At 38.7% G+C, this 13,141-nt stretch overlaps 1 protein-coding gene across 2 annotated transcripts in view; it reads right to left on the reverse strand.

Annotated features, from left to right (window-relative positions):
• Window positions 1-13,141, reverse strand: part of SLC25A12 (solute carrier family 25 member 12) — a 59,007-nt gene that overhangs the window by 44,901 nt on the left and 965 nt on the right. Inside the window, exons 2-4 of one of the 2 annotated variants that reach the window (XM_081314543.1) lie at window positions 10,828-10,881; window positions 5,202-5,344; window positions 1,227-1,342 (exon numbers count right to left, since the gene is read on the reverse strand). In XM_081314543.1, coding sequence (XP_081170669.1) covers window positions 1,227-1,342; window positions 5,202-5,344; window positions 10,828-10,881 — 313 coding nt within the window. Of the gene's footprint in view, window positions 1-1,226; window positions 1,343-5,201; window positions 5,345-10,827; window positions 10,882-13,141 lie in introns of those variants that run through there. The other variant, XM_081314544.1, reaches the window with a different exon arrangement.

Here is a 13,141-nt window from a genome sequence, read left to right on the forward strand (position 1 = left end):
TGTTTTGTTGTAAAAGAACAACTAATTAGTACGGAACTCTTCAGTAAGGGAAATCTGAAACTCGTGCAGACAGCAACAATTTCAGGAAAAAATCAGTAGAAAGCATATCAAATAAATTGTTAAACTAATTTTTCTATTTGGCATATTTAATTAGGAAAGCAAGCATGTACACAAATCAATCTACTTAGTTACTAGCATGTGAACACAATTTTTGTTCTATATGCATAGGAACTTAGTTTGATCTTTACAATATGATTAAGTTGCATTGTATGCAAAAAGAACTGGAAAGGAAGAGACACACATAGATCTCCCATTCCTGGTGATTCCCAGTTGTGTTATGCCAATTAGACAGGGTAAATGGGACTGGTTCTTTTTACACACATATAAAATGTTCGGATGGGACTATTAATACAGAAAATAAGTGACTTACATCCTCAAGCATAAAGTGTGGTACCTTTAACAGAAAACATTGAATAATGCCATTAATTTAATTACATTATAGGCCTATCAAAGCCATTAACATTCAGTGTTTACCATCATGAAATACTAGCCAGGTACAAAGTGATCTGAGGGCTGATTTTGGTATTAATGAATACATAAGAGAACAAGTGTAAAATGTAAACAAAACAGAAACAAGTCAGGAAACTCCAGACTAGCAAAATATCCGGAAGGAAACTTGATATGCTAACTTGCAAAGTTTTGAAAATGCAGGTCACTTTTACTTCTTGCCTTATTTCTAAGCATATTTCCTTCCTTTCTTCCAATTTAAAGCAACAAAAAAGCACATTCTTTTTTCTTTACACATGGATTCGTCAGTACTATGACTGAGGTCATGACAATGGAATGCTGGGGAATATATTTCTAGGACCTTTTACACAGCAGGGGCAGTAAATAAGATCTCACATCAAACAGCTGGTGTTTTGGCCAAAAAAATATGAGTTGATAATGAGGCTTTCAAATATTATTCTGGAAACACAGGGAAAACTTGAAGCTAGATTGGCCCGAAGACAAGCTTTCCACCAGTTATGTTAGGAATGTTCATGCACTGCAATTAGACAATTATGTTGTGTGGTTTTAGAATGACTTTACAGACGTCCAGCACTTGAATCTACAAAGAAATATGCAGTTTGTCCTACAATGTTTATTGTGAGATTTCTGAAATAAAAACTCAAAATATTCTCTTTTCCCATGGCATAAATAATATTTAGCTCTAGATGAGCTCTTACCAAAGGTCACTTCGCCATTGCCACTCTTGTCAAACAACTGGAAAGCAACAATGAACATTGCATCTGGTGTGCATAAAACTGACTCAAATGCCAAGAACTCTTGGAAAGAAATTAACCTGTGAATCAAAAATCACAAATTTTAGTGCGGAAGGTGATGCAAAAATGGGGTAGAAAATATTTCAAGAGGTTCAATTATGAAACAATCAAATCTAATCAAATCTAGACACTGGGAAAAATGCAGCAAATCCCAGGAAACTCAAACTCTAAGCAATTAATCAGAAGCAGGAAAACTCTCTTTCTGGTATGCTTTTAAAAAGGGACAAGGCAAATTCCACTTTGGCTTTGATCTTCCTTCCCTCAACCTTTACCAGGTAAGGAACACATCCCAACCTGGAAAAAGGCTAGAAAATCATAAAAAATGACTTATTTACTGAAAAACATGGAACTAGATGCAAATCACCATCCTTTTAAAATTTATGTTATGGATTGATCTGAGCTGGGGTTATTTGGATCTTTAGTCCTCCAGTATTTTGTTTTGAATTTTGTGTTTGTCTGGATGCATATTTCTCCCGGTAATTTAGATATTAAGGCCTCCAGGATTCATTGTACTTTCCCTTTTGTTTTCTTCGATTACCTTCAATTCTGAATTAGCTCTTTAATCTTAATCTATATAATAAACAACGCACCTCTTTCCATGAACTCAACAGTGCTATTCCCTATACAAATTGGCCTATATCACATTTCTCAGCCACTCCACTTGCTATATAAAACAGAGAATAGAAAGGAGAAGTAAGTAAAGGTGTTCAGAGAACTTTACTAGCCTATAGAAGGCAGGGATTTCCTTTACATTTGCAATACAGCCAGAGACAAATCAAATCAAAAAAGTGACAAAGAACAGAAGTTCCCAACCTGAATCCCTAGAGACAACCCAAAGTCTCAGATACAGCCTTCAGGGACTTCCAAAAGTTATCCCCAAAATGCAGGGCTTTTTTTTCTCATAGAACGCTCAGAACGGAGTTCCGGCACCTTTTTTGGATGGAACCTTGTAGGTTAGGCAAAGCAGGTTGTATGACATGTGTGAGTTCCGGCACCTTTTTCTTTTACAAAAAAAAGCACTGCCAAAATGTAATATTCATGTCACAGGAGGAAAAATGGATAAATGCATATTTTTCCTATTAAATTTAAATAAGATCACATCAAAGTTAGTTTTTGTTCTGTCACCAGTGACTATTTTGGGGATGAAACTACCAAATATGCTAATAAAAGATGAAATGCAACTTCCAGCCACTCAGAAATGCACTTCTCTGCTACAGCAACATTCACAGCCGCAGTAAGAAGATCTAATTCAAGATCTAAGAGGGAAAGCCAGCATGTCCTTTTATTGCAATGATAGAAGGCTTGATTTTTGGCACGGTTAGAAATTAACACACCTATTTGGCAACTTATAGCTACTTATGCTTAAATCATCATCATCGTCGTCGTCGTCATCATCATCTATTCTATATTGTAATAACAATAAAAAGAAAGACTACTTTGTAAGAATAGCAAAGCTTATATCTGCCCACCAAATAACCCTAAGGAATTTAAGAGGCTTTTAATTTTACAAAAAACAAAATGTAGATATTTATTCTGCTAGCCACTCACAAAAAAGGCTGCATTTACTTTTGAAAGTAACCTTTAATTGCCTCTCTATCACAGTCCTCCAATGACATTAGTGGCCTTTGCACCCCACTGTGTTTAATTCTTGAATATTGACCAGAAACATCTGCCCTTCTCTAAAATAAAATTGGAGATCCAAAGAAAACAAAATGAGAAAAGGACGCCTGCAGAGCTGCTCTAAAACTGCATGAGTTAAAAGGTTACGTCTGAAGAGAATGGATAATCTGTAAATTAGTTTCCATAAGCAATTTAAACTATAAAAATATTGTTGGCAAGGGATACTTAAAAGAAGCATTAACTCTGATTCGGCAAACGGTTTTCTTGCCATGTATAATAACATTTGTGATTCAGACTCCAGAAGCTTAGCTTGTCGAATTATCTTTTTAATGCCCAGAAATGTTATGGTATCACTAAAATATGCACGGTTTTGGTAATCTCACCCTGCGACTTGTAAAAGAATACCAAAATCCAATAAGATGTCTTAAGATTTCAGTCCTCTTACAGTCTATTAAGATTATTATTATTATTATTATTATTATTATTATTATTATTATTATTATTATTAATTATTATTATGTAAATTCATTTTAACTTAACTGGAGAGGAGACTCAGGGGCACTGTTTAAAGATGATATATTGTCCCAGCACCTGCCGACACTGTGTAGTTGATCCCTCCCTTAGAAACTACTACTGTATATCGCACTGTTATTTAGTCTATTTTTTTCTTATATTCATATGTCTGCTCACAGAAACAACAAACACAGTATGGTTTCTCATTTATTAAGAAAGCAATCCAAAAATGCTATTTGTATACATAATTTAAACCAGGGGTCCCCAACCTGTGGGCCGTGTCCTGGTAGTAGGCCATGGCCTACTGGCCACTGGACTGTGGGACAGGCTGGTCAGTGTGCACACAGTGTGCATACACAAACACACACACACACACACACACACACACACTGGCACCGCAGCCACGGGTGCAAAAACAGGACGCCGCACTATGGGCTGCAAAAACGGGACGCCACCGTGCCCTGGGGCATGAAAATGGGATGCCGCCGTGCCACAGGGTGTAAAAATAGGCCACCGCCACACCTTGGGGCACGAAAATGGGATGCCACCGTGTCAAGGGGCATGAAAATGGGCTGCCACTGCACAAAAACGGGACATGAAACAGGGTGCTGCGCTGAGCAAGAACAGGGCAGGGCTAGCGAGTATGACTCCGGTGCTAGCCCCGCCCATTAATGTTGCGCACATGCTTGTGGCCCCATGCAAGTGCGTGTAAAATGCTTCCTCCTCCCTTTCCCTCCAGTCTGCCAACCGAGAAAGCTGGTGACCTCTGATTTAGACCATAGCATCTAATGGCCTAATCTTCATTTTTTAAAAATTATTCATTTATTAGATTGACTGATACCTGGCTTTTCAAGCAGTGTGTATACACCTCTCTTCTCCCATATTTTCCCCCAACAATTCTGTGAGACAGGCTGGTCTAAGACAGAAAGACTAGAATGAAGTCACCCAGGGAACCTCTGTGGCTGAGGTTGGTTTAGAACGGGCATGTCAGCTCACGGCCCATGGGTTGCATGCAGCCCTGGATAGCTACTAGATTGTAACTTTTAATATTAAAAAGGTAAAGGTTCCCCCGCACATGCGTGCTAGTCGTTTCCGACTCTAGGGGCCGGTGCTCATCTCCGTTTCAAAGCCGAAGAGCCAGCGCTTGTCCGAGGACGTCTCCGTGGTCATGTGGCTGGCATGACTAGACGCCAAAGGCGCACGGAACGCTGTTACCTTCCCACCGGAGTGGTCCCTATTTTTCTACTTGCATTTTTTACGTGCTTTCGAACTGCTAGGTTGGCAGAAGCTGGGACGAGTAACAGGCGCTCACTCTGTTACGCGGCACTCGGCATTCGACCCGCCAAACTGCCGACCTTCCGATCGACAAGCTCAGCGTCCTAACCCACTGAGCCACCGCGTCCCTTTTAACTTTTAATATTACTAAGTGATTTTTATCAATAGCTACTGTACTATATATGTTATATGTGGCTCAAGGCAATTCCTCTTCTTCGGTGTAGCCCAGGCAAGCCAAAAGGTTGGACACGCCTGGTCTACTGCCTGGTCTCTCCTGTCCCAGTTCAACCCCTTAACCATTATAACTGAAAAGACTGTTTTGAAAAATAAATAATAGTTTCTTAAACCAACTGAAGCTGCTGTAACATAAAATTAAAAAGAAAGTGATAACCTTTACATGCTCTTATTTTTGGGTTGCAATTTAAAATGACATCATTGCCTATCAAAGGCTACAAGTGGTAGATTGCTCACCCATCTTTTGTCTGATCTGCTACTCCTGCCAATAAATCCACCGTTTTAGGATTATAATGAGGTTCAGTGTACAGTCCTAGGTATCGCCGCACAAAATCTTCAGGCGTCATGTAACGTTCCCCACTTTGTTCAACAGTGGCATACTAAAGACAAAAGCAAATAGAATTATTGTATACTTTGTCAACATCTGCAACAGAATTGTTAAAACCACCGGGCTGTCATTAAAGTTATGCAAACTGCTTTAACCTCTCTCTCTATTTTAAAATTAATGGATAAAAATCAGTGCTACAATGATCAGAAAGCAAGCTTTCCCTTTTCTTCTCCAGGCAATGAAGTGATAGAAGAGATAGAGTACTTCAGGAGGATAGTAAAGAGTAAGTCTGAATAAATGAAAGACTACAGATTACAGTTGGATTAGGTAAAAGGTAAAGGTTCCCCCGCACGTGCATGCTAGTCGTTTCCGACTCTAGGGGCCGGTGCTCATCTCTGTTTCAAAGCCGAAGAGCCAGCGCTTGTCCGAGGATGTCTCCGTGGTCATGTGGCCGGCATGACTAGACGCCAAAGGCACACGGAACGCTGTTACCTTCCCACCGCAGTGGTCCCTATTTTTCTACTTGCATTTTTACGTGCTTTCGAACTGCTAGGTTGGCAGAAGCTGGGACGGGTAACAGGCACTCACTCTGCTATGCGGCACTTGGGATTCGACCCGCCAAACTGCCGACCTTCTGATCGACAAGCTCAGCGTCCTAACCCACTGAGCCATACAGTAAAAATGTCATAAAAAACAAAAATAAAGCAAATCTATACAATCTAGAACTCTGAAATGCAGTAAACTGTTTTGCATATAAGGCACAGAAATTAAAACTGAGGTGGACCATAGAAAGTAGACCACATACATTAAGAATGAAAAAAATACTTCAACTTCAGGGCCAAACCAGTTTCAACTAAAATAACTTATTGGCTTCCACACAAACTCAAATTCTTTTCTATCAAGTTCTTGTTTGCATTGGAAGAGAATGCGTGCATACACAAAAGTTGTCTTCGTTCAGATATTGTTGCTATATGTGGATATCGGAAAGAAATTGATATAATCTAAATAATGTTAGCAGGAAGTGGAATTTACCATATCTCTTGGCCTGCAGAGAAACCAAACAAATGTTCACATTTTCTTAAACAGTCTCTAAAAGTTGAAATAATCATTCCCCATCAAACTGAAGACTCCTGCTAGAAAATAGAATTCTTAAAGTGCCTGGACAAATGAATATACTAAGGATATTTATGTTTTGGGGGAAAAAACCCATGTAAATAACACGTCAAGCAATCCAAACTATACAGAATAAATCACATAAACCAAGAAAATAAACCAAGTGAAATTTTTACACTGTTTATTCTCCTGCTGAGGCTCAAATCACAAAGCATTTGGATTATTTATAGTCTACTACAAATTGCTGACAGGATAGTTTAAAAAGTTATACATTATATTCAAAAACATACACATGCATATCACTGCCATACCAGCTATACTAAAATCCTGCAGATCTGCATGCAATACTCAGATGTCACACACAGAGTCCATTTTGTTTTACGTGATGTTATCATTTGGGAACTTTCCAGAAAAAAAAATGTCTTTATTGGAGATGCACAAACATAGGTTCCAAGGTTTGATTGTAATAGGCCAAGCCAGACCAGAGAGGTTCCAAGACCTCCTTATTTTTTATCCAGCAGTTAGAGAAAGGTAATATAGCTATGTGCCAGGTTTATCGGGGCAGACGTGCACTTTAATTTGCCTACTTTAGCCTCCCTAATTGTTTCATTTTCTTTTTTAGATGAAGCTCACTCCATTTCTAGGCAAGCAAACTATATAGCAAAAATCCTAGAGTACAGGAAAACTACCAGAAGACTGGAAAAGAGCTGATGTAGTTCCCATCTTCAAAAAAGGGGAAAAAATGGATCCAGGAAACTATCAGCTTGATCTCAATACCTGAGAAGATTCTGGAAAAAATAATCGAGCAGTGAATCAACGAAACCTAGAGACAAACAAAGTCATTACCAAAAGCCAACATGGGTTTGTCAAAAACAGATCGTGCCAGACAAATCTTATTGCATTATTTGAACAAGTGACAAAATTAGTGGACCAGAAGAATGCTGTGGATATAATTTACTTGGACTTCAGTAAGGCATTTGATAACGTAGACCACAACCTACTACTAGATAAGATAAAATGTGGGTTAGACAGCATCGCCACCAGATGGATTTGTAACTCACTGACTAACCTCACTCAACATGTAGCCCTCAATGGAACTGCATCTACATGGAGGGAAGCATGCAGTGGGGACCCCAAGGCTCTGTTTTAGGCCTAGTACTCTTCAACATCTTCATCAATGATTTGGATGAAGGGATAGATGGGGAACTCATCATATTTGCAGATGACACCAAGCTGGCAGGAAAAGCCAACACTCAGGGAGATAGGCTTAAGATACAGAAGGGTCTTGACAGACTGGAGGATAGGGTGCTATCTAACAAAATGAAATTCAATGGTGAAAAAAATAAGGTTCTACATTTAGGCAAGAAAAATCAAATGCACAGGTTTGGTATATAGGTGGTACCTTGCTCAATAGTAGTAACTGTGAGAGGGATCTTGGAGTCCTAGTGGACAATCAAATATGAGCCAGCATTGTGCTGCAGCTGCCAAAAAACCCAACACAGTTCTAGGCTGATTAATAGAGGGATAGAATCAAGATCACGTGAAGTGTTAATACCACTTTATAATGCCTTAGTTAAGGCCACACTTGGAATACTGCATCCAGTTTTGGTCACCACAATGTAAAAAAGTGATTGAGACTCTGGAAAGAGTGCAGAGAAGAGCAATGAAGATGATCAGGGGACTGGAGGCTAAAACATATAAAGAACAGTTGCTGGAATTGGGTATGTCTAGTAGTTTAATGAAAAGAAGGACTAGGGGTGACACGATAGCAGTGTTCCAATATCTCAGGGGTTACCACAAAGAAGAGGAAGTCAAACTATTCTCCAAAGCACCTGAGAGCAGGACAAGAAGCAATGGATGGAAACTAATCAAGGAAAGAAGCAACCTAAAACTAAGAAGAAATTTCTTGACAGAACAATTAATCAGTGGGACAACTTGCCTCCAGAAGTTGTGAATGCTCCAACACCAGACGTTTTAAGAGATTGGACAGCCATTTGTCTGAAATGGTATAGGGTTTCCTGCCTGAGCAGGGCGTTGGACTAGAAGATCCCCAAGGTCCCTTCCAAATCTGTTATTCTATTCTACTCTAGCCCTCTAGATTCACATTTGTTCTCAAAAGCATTTAAAGAACCATTTCTGTGTAGAATACAGTATGATATTTGTACTTCATTCAAACAGGGTCTTCCTCATTATGATGAAGAGCGGCTATAGAAAATTCCTGGGTTAAAGGAGATTTTGTTACTCATTGAAGCCTGCATATTAATAAATTATAAAAGGAACAAACAATGCCATCTAAAATGGGGGGGGGAAATCCACAGTTTTATGGTGGAATACATAGTTAATTACAATTCATTTAACAAATAATTAAATATTCAGTGTTTGGATTCTCATTGTTTTCTCACGTACCAAGATTTTATTTATTAATATGCACATTTACTTACTAAATTGATGCATTTCTTTATTAATACGTGTGTTTACTTACTGAATTGATGCATTGTATTTTATTGGTGTTTTTATTGGTTATTGCCCAGAGTCACTGTAAAGAGTTGAATGGCCCTACATAATTAATAACGTACATATACACAGGCTGTTTCATTTCCAAAGACTACAGCTTGTAAAATATCAGACAACATGCTTAAGGCTAATAAAGAACAAGAATATTAGTCAGCTAACGTACCACCTACTACAATCAGGAAAGAGATGATATCTGAGATCTTTCTTTCCCAGCTTTCTGAAAATCCTCAAGATGGTCCCATGGAAATTTGTGGCCAAACATAAAAATAATGCCTAAAATAAGTATGTTAAACAGAAGTGTATTTAATGCACATGTTTTGGTTAAAACTTCCAAAACTCCAAGGAGCCTTGGTGGAGCAGTGGGCTAATGCCTCCTTAAGTAACACCAGCTGCCTGCAATTAGTGCAGGTTCGAGTCCCACCAGGCTGAAGGTTGACTCAGCCTTCCATCCTTCCGAGGTAGGTAAAATGAGGACCCAGATTGTTGGGGGCAATTAAGCTGACTTTGTAATAATGCCGCTTGGGGTGTGTGTGAAAGCCCTAATAAGCAGGCATATACATAGAATGAAGGCTACTGCTAAGCTTGTAAGCCGCCCTGAGTCTTCGGAGAAGGGCGGGATATAAATGGAATTAAAATAAAAAATAAAATAAAAATAAAATGAAAACATCTGCCCTGAGTAAAGCAGAGGGAGAATTGAGAGGAGCTACTAATAATAAAGAAATCTACTGACCTACAAAATGAAGATAGCACTGTTGAATTAGACCAAAGGTTTATCAAGGTTAATGTCCTATTTCACAGTGGCCAATTCAGATGCATTTGGAATCAGCTCTAGAGTTAATCATATGACAGTATTGATAAACTCTGGGAGTTGAAGTTATTTATTAGTAGCTCCATTGAAGTACTAATAAACCACCAATCTAGTTTCTTTCTCTTGATACACTACAGCTCTATTGGCTGTCCCCTATTGTAAGGCATTCTTGCTTTCCACTGTTTCACAGCTGCTTTTTCCCTCATTTATTCTCCATATTTTTACATACAGAAGTATGATGGCCTTGAAAATAACCACAAGTTGTTTTCACGCTGTTTTTGAAGGACTGGATTATGAAAACACTGGTAGTACTGAAGCACCCAGAGAACAGGAAAATATGAACTGAAACAAAACAGAATAGCACTCTGGGAGGAGAGAAAAAAAAGATGGTCTGCAAATAAACCGGAAAAGGGTACATTCCAAAAAGGGTCTGGGTAAACATGTGGACTTTGAAAACAGAGAAAAAGATAAATGGGGATATGTTGAATTTGGGTAAATGCAAAAGACAAGAAAGATAATTAATGAACAGAAATGGAGTTGACATTCTACAGATATGACAAGTCAGGTATAAAAGAAAGCAGTGTGTTAAAATGTAGTGTAATATTTTTCTCAATGTTAATTCTGTGGTGCTCCCCATCGGAATTAGTAAAAACCTAGACCCTACATTTACTTTACCACTGCAGATCAGGGATAGAGAGAAGACGTCTGTCTGCAGTCCCCATAACGCTCTAGAAAAAACCCTCCTGATCATTTTGTCTCAGTCCTGTCTAGACAGGAAAGACAGCCAAATATTCTTGCTGGATGCTCCCCAAAGAAGTTAATCCCAATGATATCTAATTGATACTTCCAGGATCAAATTGAGCAGAATACCTAATTAAAGCTCTTTCTGCATTATCCTTTTGCAGAAAATATATTTTCTGCCATGCCACCAGAAAACAGCACATAACAAAAGGTAAAAATATAGAAACCTGCAAACATCAAACATTCCATGCATCTGATGGAACAGATTATATTCTAAGAAAAATTATAAAATGCTTAGAAACCTCTGTCATTTCTGTTATCCAGAGCTATCACAGCTCTCTTAGGAAAATATTACTCACCTGCAAAAATATGTTACGCAACTCATTTGGATCTGCTCTTTTGGTTGTCTGCACCTATAAAGACAATATCGAAAAAAATTAAGTATTCACTGGTCAAGTTACTCAACAAAGAGGAAAGCCTCTCATTGTGCTCTTTGATAAAGGTAGCAAGTCTCTTGTTTAAATGATAAAATGTTTACAGTACTGAATTTACATACAGTTTTGTTTTATTTAACTTAAAGCAAATGAGGTGCTCATATGATAGTCAAACTTGCCAAGAAAAGAACAGACCGTATAACAAAAATAGTAACAGAATTAACAGGATGCTTCTTAATGGCTTCTTGACGCTTCCAGTCAAACCACATTGCATTTTTATTCCATCTTTCCCTCTTGAATGGATTTTTTTGTGGAAAAAAGAAAAATGCAACAGAACCGTGAAAAACCAAGGAAGATTTGAGAGTAACATCTGGCCTGCAATATAAAATTCTATGAACAAAGTAAGACTGCGGTGAGATAGTCTCATGTGGAATTATCAAAATGTTCTAAACAGAAGGGCAGCTGTGTTCTCAGGCAACGACAACAGAGTAAAACTCAAACATGATATTGTGGGTGCCAGAAAGTACAAGCAGGCATCTACACATAAATTAATCCCATTCCTGTTTCAAGAAGCAAGATCATATAACCTCTGCAATACAGCATGAATAAGAGAATAACTATGTTATTATGCATATGGATTTTTTTCTAGATGGACTCCAACTGAATAACCTAAAAATCTACAAAATAGATTTTGCACTGTCTCTTGCACTGGCCACCTACAAACATTGGGGAGAAGAGAGCATCAAAATATCCATATTTGTTACAATTAGTGACTATTTCAATCCTACTAAATCTTTTTTTCAGAATCGCCTTTCTTACATGTGATTCTTACATTACCCTTACATTGTTCTTTATCAAGTGTCCTCCAACATGTATTGAACTACAGGTCCCAGAATTCCCAGCTATATTGGCAAAGAATGATCTAATGATCTAGGCATCCCTCCAAAAACCAAACAAAGCATAGAGTAGGACTCTTGAAAAAAATAGAGGTAGATATTCTAAGTTGAATTCTCACCTTCTTCTACATTAAATTGGAATATAAGATGGTTGTATGTTGGGTTCCACATCCAAGAAATGTAACATAGCTAGCATGTATGTAGACTGTGAAAAATCAGATTTGTTTCTCTTACAGACTATCCAAACCTAAATCGCTTAATGAGCACAACGCTCTACTTTTACAGACCAAAGGCTACATCTGTGTATTACATATAATCGTTAACTTTTTCCCAAATAATCCATAGTTCAGCATTCCACTGGTCACTAAATCAGATTAGAGCAGATCAGAGGCTGTGTAGAATGTGTTGTGTGCAAGAAGAACCTGGATTCAAACTCAGGTGTATGCAGAGGCAGCTTTTAAAGGTAAAGGTAAAGGTTCCCCCGCACATGCGTGCTAGTCGTTTCCAACTCTAGGGGCCGGTGCTCATCTCCGTTTCAAAGCCGAAGAGCCAGCGCTTGTCCGAGGACGTCTCCGTGGTCATGTGGCTGGCATGACTAGACGCCAAAGGCGCACGGAGCGCTGTTACCTTCCCACCGTAGTGGTCCCTATTTTTCTACTTGCATTTTTACGTGCTTTCGAACTGCTAGGTTGGCAGAAGCTGGGACGAGTAACAGGCGCTCACTCTGTTACACGGCACTCGGGATTCGACCCGCCAAACTGCCGACCATCTGATCGACAAGCTCAGCATCCTAACCCACTGAGCCACCGCGTCCCTAGCTTTTAAAGACTCCTCCCCAAATTTCTGCTTAGAATCTCTTCCAGTTTGGGAGATGGGTTGCTGAGCTAGATGAACCACAACTATTTAAGTGATCCCAATGTCAACTATTAAAACCCAAGGAAAAGGCAAAATTCTTCTCTGAGGTTCTCAAGAGAATCCCGGAGTGGCAGGGAGAAAATATTCCACCTTCAACAGGTTTCCGACGGATTTGATCTTCATCATTACCCCACGCTAATCAGGAACAACACATACACTGTATTCAGAGCAACTACCTTTAGCTTAGATACATTTGGCATTTGGAGAAACCAGATTGAGGAAAGCAAAGCCAAATACTCCGGAGTTTATGCTTATCCAACGTGCCCTCCACCAGTCCTCTAGGATAACCTTCCCCAACTTGGGACACACTCTCACTCTCTCACTCTCTCTCTCTCTCTCTCTGTGTATGTTTGTATATATATATATATATATATATATATATATATATATATATATATATATATATATATATATATATATATATATAT

This window comes from Vipera berus (genome assembly GCF_964194415.1).
Source record: "Vipera berus genome assembly, chromosome: 1".
Taxonomy (NCBI): domain Eukaryota; kingdom Metazoa; phylum Chordata; class Lepidosauria; order Squamata; family Viperidae; genus Vipera; species Vipera berus.